Raw genomic sequence first — 12,838 nt, forward strand, 5'->3', positions numbered from 1 at the left:
GAGCCCAAGCGGCGGCCCGGGCCGGACGCGGCTTCCCCGCTACCGCCGCCTCCTGCGGCGGCCGCTGCGCAACTCCGACCGCTCTGCGCGCAGCACTGGGGCAACTTTTTCCCTCCGACTCAACTCGCAGCGTGGGTCTCCCTCGCCCCACGGCCCCTCCCTTCCATGCCCTCCCTTTCCAGTCCTCCCTTGTCTGCACCACCGCCAGGCAAAATATTGCTACTTCGAGGCTCCAAATCTGGCCCCCTTTGAATATATTATTTATTTTCTTTGACAAAAAGGCGTGAAGTCAAAGTGATTTTGCGTTTTAAAAAATTCGGAAAAAAAAAGTGTGAGTCTTCATAGTGCTTTGGTACGTTGCGATCTGACTGTTAATCATCTAGATGAAGTTGTATGCTTCAAATAAAATGTTTATTCACCACTCCCTTAAAAACCTGCTACCAGTTCTTTCCTTCATTTAACAGGAGATAACGGTTTAACCGGAATACTTTCTGGGAGGCTAAAAAGTATCAATAGTTTTTCCTCTTCCTCTTTGGATTCTGAATTCATTTCCCGTATGACATCCCTTCTTACTGCAATATCTAACAGTAATAATACTGGCTATTTGATTTTAGAAGACTTTTAAATGCATCTTTTATGTTGAAATGGTCTGTTTGGGATTTAGGCCTAGCATTAATAATGGATAGCAGTTGTTTTTAGTTATTGTAAAAGTTTTTTTTCCCCCCTTCCCTAACAAACTTCCAAGGTTCCTATTTTAGTAACTTGTGAAAGTATGGAATGAAACTTTTCCAGCCACTTTTGGCAAGGTTCGCAATTGCATATGGATAAGATGCAAAGTGCAAGATAATTTGAATGAGTTGCCGACTACAGTGAAAATGCTGAGATTTGAAGACTGAAGTTCTAGCTAGCTAAAGTTTGCGACACTCAGAACTTGTAGATAATACCAGTGTGCTGCAATAGCAGGAAAGAACCCGTAACAGATACATTAGGGTTTTCTGAAATGAGCTCTGAAAAGATAAATTTATATTTTGGGATCGTACATGTATGAGGATATCTGTGTATCCATACAGGCCCAGGACACAGTCCAGTATTTAACAAAGTTGGCTTTTCTGGCTTCATGAGCTATTATCACATTAAGAAAGTTTTTTTTTTTTCTTACACATTTGGCAGTGGGTTTGATGTATTCACTAGGCCTTCTTCTGGAAACATTACTAAGAGAAACACTTAGTGTGTCAGTTTGTGAAGAAAATGTACACTAAATAGTGAATGAGGGCTCCTATGTTTTATGAATTCTTTTAAAAATTGGTTTACAATTCATTTAACTTGCTGGAATATTTATAAAGCTTTAAGGCCAGTTTTAGGAAGAAAAATGTAGTTAGTTTACTGGTCATAAAAAAATGTCTTGGAAGCACAGTGATATAAGTACTCTCAATATAAGAAAGGACAAGCTCCATTTACTTATGTACAATTTTTAAAAAATTTACCAGGAAAATGCCAAATATCTTATTTCAATCCATATGGACATAGCATAACCAAATTGTGTACTTGGCCGTATAATGATAACCCAGCAGAAATTTATAAGAAGTAGTTTCCAGAAATATCAGCATTCAGTGGCTCTTAAACTTGGCTTACTTTCAAATGTTTAAGATGCTGATTGAAAGTCATACCGCTTTTGAAACAGGTTTTCAGGTTTGATTTTATTGGTGGCCTGTAACTTTCTCACTGAGTACATATATAAAATATTCTTTGTTTTTTCTTGAATATTTTGAAATATTATGGAGCTTATGGCAAGATAAGCAGCAACATGATTTATAAGTTTTTTTTTTTAAGAATAATTTATGCTATCCTTGGACACTTCCTATGAGCTAGTGATATTCTTTAGTTTTAATGTTTTGGAATATTTCTAATTGTGAGCTGAGAAAGATAATACTTTAAAAAATTAACTAGTACTTCAGTTGTGCCTGAGTGAATAAAGTTATACAAAATACTGGGCACTTTTGTTGGCACATTCTTGAAACCTTTGGGGAATAATAAGTTGTAAATACTTTTGATGCAAAATTGGGAACTTAGATTATTTTTAATGATTAGTTGACATAGTTGGCCTTGTTTAAGGTTCTTTATCATGAGTTATACAGGCATTTGGTTGCAGGTAAACAAAATCCTCTTGAACACGAATGAAGACAGTTTGCAGTTATTTGAGCAGCATAGCAGCATATTAGGAGTATCTTCGAACACTTAAAATGCCATACTAGAGTGTTTATTTAAAATGTTTATTAACATCAATAAAGCTTTTTATTAAGATAAAGTTTTAACATAAATATGAATTGCTTGGAGCTAAGTTATTCTTTGCGTTTCAAAATGGTGTTGAGACTTTAAAATGAAATCCTTCTTTTGGTGAAAGCCCACTTTGTAGTTTAAGGTAGACTCCAGGAGTTCTTTGCATAATACCACTGAGCCTTGCTCCCCAGCATGTCCTGTATATATAAGAAAGTCAGTCAGTGTGAAGGACTGTTTCAGACATAAAATTTATGTATTTTAGAGCATTTCAAGGATGAGCTCAGAGTTTAGTAATGTTTAAATGCTTTGCGGTGTGGCGTATACCTTAGGAGATAAACTGTGACTTGAAAAGTCTCCCCCTCATCACCACAAAAAAAAAATTTCTTTCTGCTAAAGTATGGGTAAAAAAGATTCTCAAACATCAGAACGTTTTAAATGTTAATGGTTTATAGTAAAGAATAATATAATTCTTGTATTTTTGTCTATTTCCCCTCCACTTAAGGAATGCACACGTTACGGAAACTGACTTTTCCTTTGGATTCTTTTACTGAAGAAGAGCAGTTTTCAAAACTAAACTTGAAACACAGAGCCTGAAACTTGTGCAGGGAGGAAAACAATTAAATGTCAGTTATTGAAGTGATTTATTATGTATTATGTTTCCATTATTTTTTAAAACCAGTTATGCATAATATTTAGACGATTAATTATAATTCACACTATTTTAAGGGACTTCACAATTAAAATACTTTATTAATTTTAACCTCTCAATTTAGTTTACATTTGAAAATTTAAAAATTTAATAATTGCTTTAATAGTAATTCTGTTTTGGACATTACAGTTATTTGTACCTCCAAAATATATATGTAGATGGATATTACAAACTGAAAAAGAATGCATTTTACAACATCTGTCTGTCCTACATCCTTAAAAAAAAAAAAGTCATCAAATATCTCTTTGGTTTTCTTATCCTTATTTATTTGAAAGTAAATAATTTATCTTTTTGGGGAGGTTGCGCGACAGAAAGAAGTTATGTAAGATTAGTGTGGGTTGGTTAATCAAAAGTTGAATGTAGTCAGAAAGACTTGTGGAGGTTACTGTTTAATTTTTTATTTAATTTTATGTTTATGTTTCCTAAGAAAATGCCAGGTATAAAAACAATCATTTTGAGTAAAGAAGGAAGAATAATTTAAATGGTTTACATTAAATTTTATTTTCAAATAACTTGAATTTTTACGAGGCAACCGTGAGAGTTTTTCTGGAGTCTCACAAACATTGAATATACTGGGTTCTCCATTTCCTTTGAGAAAATACCTGAAATGTTATTTCTTTAAAATTAAATAATTACTCTGTTTTTATGAATGATTACTGAAGGGTTTGCACAATCATATCAGTAAATTAAATGTATTTAGTTGCAACAGTGTATGTATTTAGTATTTAGTTGTCACAATGACGCATTCTATTTACTACTTACTGTTCTCATAGTATTAGCAATTATGTCTTGAACATAGGTCTTTAATTTTAGTCTAATGAATATCAAATTTATTTCTTATTTTGCATATGGACCTGCCAAATTTTTCTAAGTTTTTGACCAAAAAAAAAGTACAACTGTAATATTTAAAAGAGGAATTAAGATATTACCAAGATGAATAAGAAACAGATCAGAGCCTACATGCGATATTTTTAGAGGGAAAGTCATTGTTTTCATTGATTGTGGAGACGAATTTTGCTCTTAGATTTCCATAAACATTGACTGGCATCTAAATGTTTAGGATTTGCCAATCTGGCGGCTGGGCCCTGGCTGTACTACAAGTAGTGAGGTCAAGGCTGGAAGAAAATTAGATATGCCTTCTTTGAAATAGGGTTGAGATTATATGTTGTTATAAGCATTTAGATAAATTTCACTTACTATCTAAAGGATTTGGGAACTAGGCCCAACAGTAGAAGTTGGTGCACTGTGGTGAACATATCAAAACATTTTTTAATTTATAGCAGTGTTCTTCAGATTATGAGAAATGATACTGATGGGTTTTTTTTCTTTCTCCCAACTTCCAGTAGGAATTCTCGGTATGATTTTGATAATGTAATACTTGAATCAAATTTCAAGTGAAATGAGAATTTTTTTTAAGGTGACCATTAGAAGAAACGTTGTTTCTTTTTGTTTTCATTATATTCATATTTTTTTTCATTGTCCTTAGGATGAGTTTCATCCTTTCATCGAAGCACTTCTGCCCCACGTCCGAGCCTTCGCCTACACATGGTTCAACCTGCAGGCCCGAAAACGAAAATACTTCAAAAAACATGAAAAACGTATGTCAAAAGAAGAAGAGAGAGCCGTGAAGGATGAGTTGCTAAGTGAAAAACCAGAGGTCAAGCAGAAGTGGGCATCCAGACTTCTGGCAAAGTTACGGAAAGATATCCGACCCGAGTACCGAGAGGATTTTGTTCTTACAGTTACAGGAAAAAAACCTCCATGTTGTGTTCTTTCCAACCCAGACCAGAAAGGCAAGATGCGAAGAATTGACTGCCTCCGCCAGGCAGATAAAGTCTGGAGGTTGGACCTTGTTATGGTGATTTTATTTAAAGGTATTCCGCTCGAAAGTACTGATGGTGAGCGCCTTGTAAAGTCCCCACAGTGCTCGAATCCAGGGCTCTGTGTCCAGCCCCATCACATAGGGGTTTCTGTTAAGGAACTCGATTTATATTTGGCATACTTTGTGCATGCAGCAGGTAAGTGCGATGGTGAGAAGTTGTTCCGCTTTCTTGCCTGTGTTTCTTTACTGGTGACCTCTGTTTATGCTGGACCACTCCTGAACTCCATGGGTTGCAGGCCGCATACATAAAGACAGTGTGGTTTCAAAGATAGAGCAAAGTCAGAACAGCCAGAAGCCTAGTGTTCGAGGTACCGCCTTCATTCAGGTGGGAAAGTAATAGCCTTGAGAGAATTCTCACTAAGTTGATTTCTTTTGGTAAGTAGTGTTGTCAGAGGTGTTGGTAATCAGATGTGTATATGTTTAAATCACATTTTTTTTTTTTATGGATGAGAGACATTTCATGAAAATCCTTGTAATAAAGAATATATTTTAACTGGCAAGAGAGCCAACTATAAAAAGCCTTTAGTATGGTAGTGAGGCAATATTTTCAGTTGCTTTTCTTCTGGGAGTGTTTTTAACCTACTGGGGCCTTTTGAACCCCTTGCCAGTTAAAAAGAAGTGAGAGGTAAGATTACTATCAAATTGCTGAGCATTTATGAAGAAAAAGTAATTACATTAGTATACCAACTTAGTAGCTTTGAATTTAGGGATTCTTAATATTGTCTAAGATACTAAGGGAAACAAAGAAACCAATTCTTTACGTAGATGGAGAGGTTAATATTAAAAGGAACCAAATCTGTATAGTGCATGAACACATTGGGAAATCGATACTGGTAATTGATTTAGTGTGTCGCTTTGTTATAAAATTCTTTATTGTTTCAAGGCTGTTTTCAAGGCATGTTTTACCTGTGCATGTTAAGAGTATTTAGAATAGCATTCAGGATAAAACTATTGAGAACTGGATAAAATAATGCATTTTTACTTTGTTCCTTTAGTCTTGTTTTAGACAAAAGGCTCATTGTGTTATGTGAAAGCTCAGGTCTTGTGTAACTTGTTGACTTTTTATATGTACAAATCGGTCTTGCTAGATTACCTTCATGGCAGTTACTTGAGTCAGATGGAGGAAAGAAGGTTGTGGAATCCTACCAGTAGGTTGTTTTGGGGTTCATATACTTATTTTTTCACAAAGGACAGTGAAGATGATAACCTCTAAAATCAACCCTGCACTGATTTGCAAAGCATTTTTAACTCTAAAAATATTAGATAGTTTTTTTAAAAAGTCAGCTGATGTTATATTTCTATTATTTTTCTCAATACATGTGTTAGAAAGAGAACTTTTGTTATCCATCTGTCCTTACGTAAGAAACTGGAGAAATTAACTTTGCAAGCATGTCACATCATCATTTGTATTCTGTTGGCAGGGGATAGATGTGTATTTTAGAGGATGTGATCTGTAAGTTTCTCAAATATTTGGGTTTTTGAAAACGTATACTTAATGATTAGAAGTGCCTGTTGCTTTAGCCAGTTCTGGGTAGCATGAATTAAAAGGCAAGACCTCTCAAAGATGTCTCAAAAGGAACAAGCAGCCCTCCCCCCACAACCCTGTTGTTCATTTGTTTTGTCTATTGAAAAAGCAAAGTTAATTTTTTTTCCATTTATTTGTACATACAAGTAGAGATTCTGATTGAGAAAGACAAGGTACACAAAAAGTATGGGTGTTTTAAGTGCTTTCACGGAACACTGTTTAAAATCTTTTGTTTATCTTTGGGATATTTAGAAAAGTAAATAATTTGTAAATTATAATCAATGCTATTAATTGTCCAGCATGGAAACTTGAGTGTGCCAACACGTGAAGCAGATCATAGTGTGTGCTAACTTCCAGGGTAACATCTAAATGACATGCTTGTTAAGTTTTTATCAGCGTGAGCAGTATCCATTCTAAGTTTTTGACTTAAACATCTCCAGTACATTTAAAGAAATGCAACCTTTCTAGCTGTTCCCGTTAAATGTATTCTGTTCCGTTGTTAATGGTTTATTATTATGCTATTGCTCCAAATCCTTGAGCGAACACACTTGCTGGTTGTTTCAATACCTGAAGGGTTATGTTGTTAAAATGACATTTAGACGATTGCTTAGGAGAGTTAGCATCCTTATTGCTTATGAAAGATTTATTGACAGCAACATGGATCAGACTACCTTTCGGTTTGGTTTTCCTGATGTATCCCAGAATCCCTTGTTACGCCTGAATGCCAGCCAAGTGTTAGGCCATTGGTTTTCACGGGACCGCAGTAATGGCTGTTGCTCCGTGTGCGCAACAGGAAGATTGAAAAAGAAAATATTAAGGGCTTTTTGTCTGAAAATATTTCATATTTGATTTAAGAGATTTAGAGACCTGTTATTTGTGGAAGGGAAGCTGCCGATACAAATACGAGGTAGATCGGTCATACGTACATACAGCTGGTTTGATGACAAGCATCTGTTGTAATACGGAAGATTTGTAAACACTAAACAATGTTTTTACCTCCTTAAAAGTTTTGAGAATTTGCCAGTATTGGCAGGAGGCAGAGACTCTGAAACGTGCTTCCAGATATATGCCAAAACCATTGTGGCCTTTTCACCTGTAGTGCGTTTTTTTCTCCTTCTCTTAAATTCTGTATTTTTTTTCTTTCCGAAATGTCTTTTCTTTCTAGATGACTACAAAAATGAGATCTTTTCCTTCTAAAGATGTGTGCAGTAACTATTACTTAATGTGTAGGCCTCTTCTTCGGTAGGAATTTGAAATTTTAGAACACACATGTAAATACTGGAAGCTAATGCAGAATCATTTTTTTTAAAAGCAGTGGTGATTTATTCCACGATTTATTGAGATGCTAAAATATAATATATAAACTGCATTCCAGTTTTTTACTCCAAATCAAGTGGCATCAGAACTGTGAATTTTTGTGGCTGATAAACAGTAACAGTGTAATGAAATCTGAGTGATTCCACAAGCCTGAAGATTTCATCTCGTTAAAAATATAAAAGATAAAACCAGTTTATGCTGTTAATTTGGTCTCTATTTGAGTTGTCCTTCCTGTATATCATATGACAACTTGGAAATATTATGGTATTGTGGCGAATGGTTTTCTTTGTGGGCGTCTAACAGTAAAGCTAATTTATGACCAGTCTTTACCAGATGATCTGTATCAGAATCTACAATATACCCGGCACGTGGCAAGGTCACAATTTAAGTTGTTAAGGTCATAACCTTAGCCACCAGGCATTTGACCTTTTAGATAAAGTTAACCTTTGTTCATTAGTAGGCACTCAACCGAGAACTTTCTGGAGAGTTTTTTTTTTTTGTTTTTTTTTTTAACTGCTTCTGTATAACTTCTAGCAATGTAATCAGATTCTAGATGGAGTCTCAGTTGGGTTAGTTAAATTTTGTAAGAGGTTAGGCTTTTTAAGGATTCACCGTTTGGGTAGAGGTAGGTTGCAATATCTAGGCCATAGAATGTCAGTTTCACAATTTATTTTTGATAGCTATTACCTGCTGTAGGGTAGAATCAAAGCTCTAGGGCAGCTGTGTGGAGACATTTAAAACCTAAAACAAGTGGAATTATTTTTAATTCTGCTTAGGCCTCTGCTAATTTTTAAGTGGCATTAGGCCCAAAAGCTAAATCACAATGAGCGTCTTCACCTTTTGCAGATGAGGGATTTTCTAAGATCGGAAGTATTTTTAGCCGTCTTAAAATTCACTTTGAAAGACTAATAAATGACCAAAAGTTGCCAGGTAATTGCTGTAATTGTTAATTAGCCAGTGTCAGAGTGAATTGAATTTGTCCTAATGACGGCAGGAGTACTTGTGGAATACTTGTTAGTTTTAAGGGAGAAAGTGAACACTTTTGCACAGTAATCTTTTACGTCAAGAGTTACTGATTACTTCCATGCTACCCCCTATTCGTCCTGTCTTTAGTTAGTTCTTCTTGGACCAGGAATAGCAAAGGTCCTGTCACTCACAGAAAGAGCTGTTGCAGTGTCTTGGAAGCCTGATACCTGTACTGTAAAACCGTGCAACAGTATTACTGATTACCACATTACTTGTACCATATTGTTCACTTAATTATGCTGTCGTGAATGCTCATTTAAAATTATTTAGATTACTGCTAGTTTTGCTCTCCTATGCCACGTATTATTTCATTTAAATCAAAAGTGAAATGTTCCCATTCGGGTGCATTTTAGTTTTATTTTGCTTCGTGATTGCCATTCCTTCATATAGTAGTAGAGAAAGCCGTGATACGCAGATAGACCAGATGGTCATGTTGACAGATTGAGAATTCACTTCCTACTGCTTCAGAGCAGGTGTAAGATCAGGAGTGTCTGTATATGAGAGTGTTTGTGCTTTGGGTGCATGTGTATGCACATCCAAGCTGCACACGGAGTGCTGTTGAGAGCACGGGCAATGATTCTTCTTAAAAAAGCGAGAACTTTAAATACAGTGTACTATATGGACAAGCTTACTAGTGTACATACAATAATTATTGTAAAAAATTTTTAGTAGATAATGTCAGATCATTACAGCTTATAATTTTTATGTCAAATTAATTATCACAATTTACTAATGTCCAGCTAACTTCTCACATTAGTTTGAGGCAGTCTTGTACATCTAAAATATAGTTAATATATTTTTTAAGCAGGTATGCATGTTTGTGTGTGTTGACACTCATGCCTAGGACAATGCATTATGTAATTAAACTTCTTTAATACCTTAATAAACTCGATAACAAAAAGTTATATAGTTAGTTCCTCCAGTTTATAATAGTAAAGCGTATTTGGAAAAGGAGGATTAAGACTGAGATACAGTGATATTTAAAGTTGAGAGTAAGTACCACTCTGTCTTAAATTCTAACTCTAACCTTCAGCTAAAGCCAAGATGGATTTTGTGGCTGATTGATCTACTGTAAATTATTGGTATATGTACAGATTTGCATTTTTCTTTATTTTTAAATTCTTTAAAGGAGATAGCACTAGTGATCAACAAACTGGAGATAAATACGGCTTTTATATTCTCGAGTGTTTTCTGTGTGCCTTTGAAGATGGTAACAGTGTCCTGTATCTATAATGTAGTGAAAAAGATGGAAATTCAGAGGGAAAGAGTGTATAGAAATTAGGGAAAAATAGCTGTTCTGTAGTAAACCTTTGAATGGAGGTCAGTTCATTTATGACTGTGAGGTTTGAGTGTTGGTAAGAAAATTTCCCAATGCTGCTGGCTTGGATTTGCCTTGTCTTCTTTTCCACCCAGTGATGAATAGCATTAATTTAAACCTATTTAAGGCTAGTGTGGGAGAAACCACAGCCTTTGTTGTGGTCACTGCTGTACACAGTAGGACTGGGTATTTCACTTGGTTAAGGCCTCAAGCTGCTTCCAGAGGACACAGAACAGCCTGTCAGCTTTTTAAGTCTTGCGCAGAAGCAGTAACAATTCTAATTGCTCACAAATGTCAATATAGATTCTTGAAAACAATTTTGAGAATTAGAATAGAAGAAAAAACATAAAATACAGAGGGAGTTCAGTGAATGTGTAAAACACTGGTTTATTACCATCTCAGCAATGAATTCCGTATGGTTATTTAGAGGTTAGGTAATGCTTTTAAATATATTATAAATTGCAAAGTCTTGGGGAAGGTGGAGTAGGGGAAGGAAGAAGTCAGGTGGAAGAGGAAGAGTGAATGAACCAGCCTGCTTTATTAAGAGAAACATAAAACTGTGAACTTAATCACAAATGGAGATGCTCTAAAAAGTGTTTTGGTTTAAGTAATGACTGTAAAGGGATCCTGGGCAGCGAGGTATCACATGGAGAATTTTATAATCTATCTCCCCACAATTTTTTGCGTAGCTTATTTCAGACTAAAAGACTATTTGGGACTTTGGGAGTTTCTATTAAAATTTATGGAAAGAGAAGTCCTACAATTCCTTTTAGAGTATTGGAGTCCAGTTAGAGACACTTCAGTACACATACACTTGGAAAAGGGGCCATGGCAATAGTTTCTATTTTTACCATTTTGCTTACAAAGGTGCTATGTACAGTGACAACTTTTTAACTCTCTTCCACTAAGGCAACTGTAAGATACAATTTATTGATCCAAACTTGAGTGTCCCTGAACTTACCAGAATTCTTTAGATGCTATTTAGAGGGAAGTGACCTTTTTCTCTCTAGGTCTTGCCCAAAATATTGGAAAACAATTCCTCTTGTTTTGTTATGATAATTCCACTGTGTAAAATAGTATATTTTATCTAGTGGAATTAGTTTTCCCATGAAGGTACTAGTTAAATAAACATGGCTTATGAGGCAAAGGAATAAGTTGAACAAACCTCAAATTGCAGCAACCCTGAAGCAGAGGGCATTCTTGTTTTTCTCTTTGTAGAACTAGCACACTAAATAAGATAAAATTGAGAAAAAGAAGTTTATTTGTGTCATAATTTTGGTGTGTGTTGGTCTTATTTAACACGTGATATATGGCTGCCCCCATTTCCAGAATCAATATGATCTAAATAACTGGAGATTAAAGTGGAATAGTTTAAATGGTCTTTGTCTGAGAACTTCAGACTTATTTCTCTTCATGTCTTTCAAATATTTTCTTAGTCATATATTTTGGACCTAGATCAGTTGAGAGTAGAGAAAAGGAGTATGGGAGGAAGGAAGAAAGGGAAGTAAGTTTTATTGAGTGTCTGTTCTGAGGCATGCTCTGTACTAAGTGCTACCATGTATGGTAGCTTAGTCTTTTTTTCTCTTTTCTTTTTTTACTTTGTAGCAGTATTGTGAATAAGTAATGTGCTCCCCATTTATATGGGTGAAAATAGGGTCTTAGAGTGATCAAGTGACTTATGCAGAGGAAGATTCAAACCCAGACCTCCTGATTGTAAACCCTGTGCTCTTTAAAAAAACAACTCAATTCCTTTTTATATCCGTCTTTTACATCCTGTTGTCTAGGGTTGGATGTCATTTAAATGGCATCACACACTAACTTTGACTCAATGGGGAAATAAAAAGTCAAAATCCAAACCCTTCCCACGGATATATTTTACTGTTCAGTTCAGATCTTAGCCACAGAATGAGGCCTCACTTGGTTAGGAGAGAGAGATGGTTTTATGCTTGTCAGTAGTTGGGTCAAAAATCTAGAATGACTTGTTCTTTCTTGTTTTTAGAATGTTGAAGTTTAGTGAATAAAAGCATTATGACACAGGTTTAAGGATTTTTTTTTTTTTAGTAAATTGGTTCTAGATTCTTTGGGAAGCCATTGAGAATTAAAGCAAGCATTATAATAAGAATATTTTGCTGTGCAGATTTTTGTGCATGTTTTCTTATGTGAACAAGAGAAATATATTTTGAATTTCCCTTAATGATTCGATTTTACCATTTAAAATTTACTTCACTCTAAAAAGGACCTTTGATTATGGCCCTGTGTACTAGTATGTAAAAGAAAGCAAGACTCAAGTTTTTGAGAAGAGAATGGAATTTTATTAGTTTTAAAATTATTTCAAAATTTGAAATAGAAAGGAGAAAAATAAAAAATGAGGACAGATTTCATTGTAATGTCCTTAAAGGACTGAGCCTTATTTTTGTTTCTTAAAACAGAAACAAGATTGATTCTTAATGAGTTCAGTGTAAAAACTCAAAGCCTCACCCATATGAACTTTATAATTGTAAATAGAAACAATAACCAATAAATATGATCTATATACTATTATATTAATTTTTCCAAGGCTTATTTAAAAAATAAGCTGCTGAACTAAGCTTATATTGAGTAAAATAGCTATTTAACTTTCTTTTTTAGAAATATTGATAAATCTTTGAGTTGTGGAATACCAGTTATACTGGAAAGGGAAAACTGACGTGTATGAATAAAAGTGATTAAATTGGAAAGTAAGAAGATTGGAATTAAAACAATTGGAACTCATACCCTCTTGTCCTCTGCGTCTAATTCCATTCT

General features: G+C 34.8%; 1 protein-coding gene across 3 annotated transcripts in view; it reads left to right on the forward strand.

Annotated features, from left to right (window-relative positions):
• Nucleotides 1-12,838, forward strand: part of NFIA (nuclear factor I A) — a 406,515-nt gene that overhangs the window by 1,261 nt on the left and 392,416 nt on the right. For all 3 annotated transcript variants that reach the window (XM_004368998.2, XM_023730604.1, XM_023730612.1), the window contains exon 2: nt 4,473-5,004. In XM_004368998.2, the coding sequence (XP_004369055.1) occupies nt 4,473-5,004 (532 nt within the window). The remainder of the gene's footprint in view (nt 1-4,472; nt 5,005-12,838) is intronic.

Source organism: Trichechus manatus, unplaced genomic scaffold, assembly GCF_000243295.1.
Source record: "Trichechus manatus latirostris isolate Lorelei unplaced genomic scaffold, TriManLat1.0 scaffold00003, whole genome shotgun sequence".
In the NCBI taxonomy this organism is placed as follows: domain Eukaryota; kingdom Metazoa; phylum Chordata; class Mammalia; order Sirenia; family Trichechidae; genus Trichechus; species Trichechus manatus.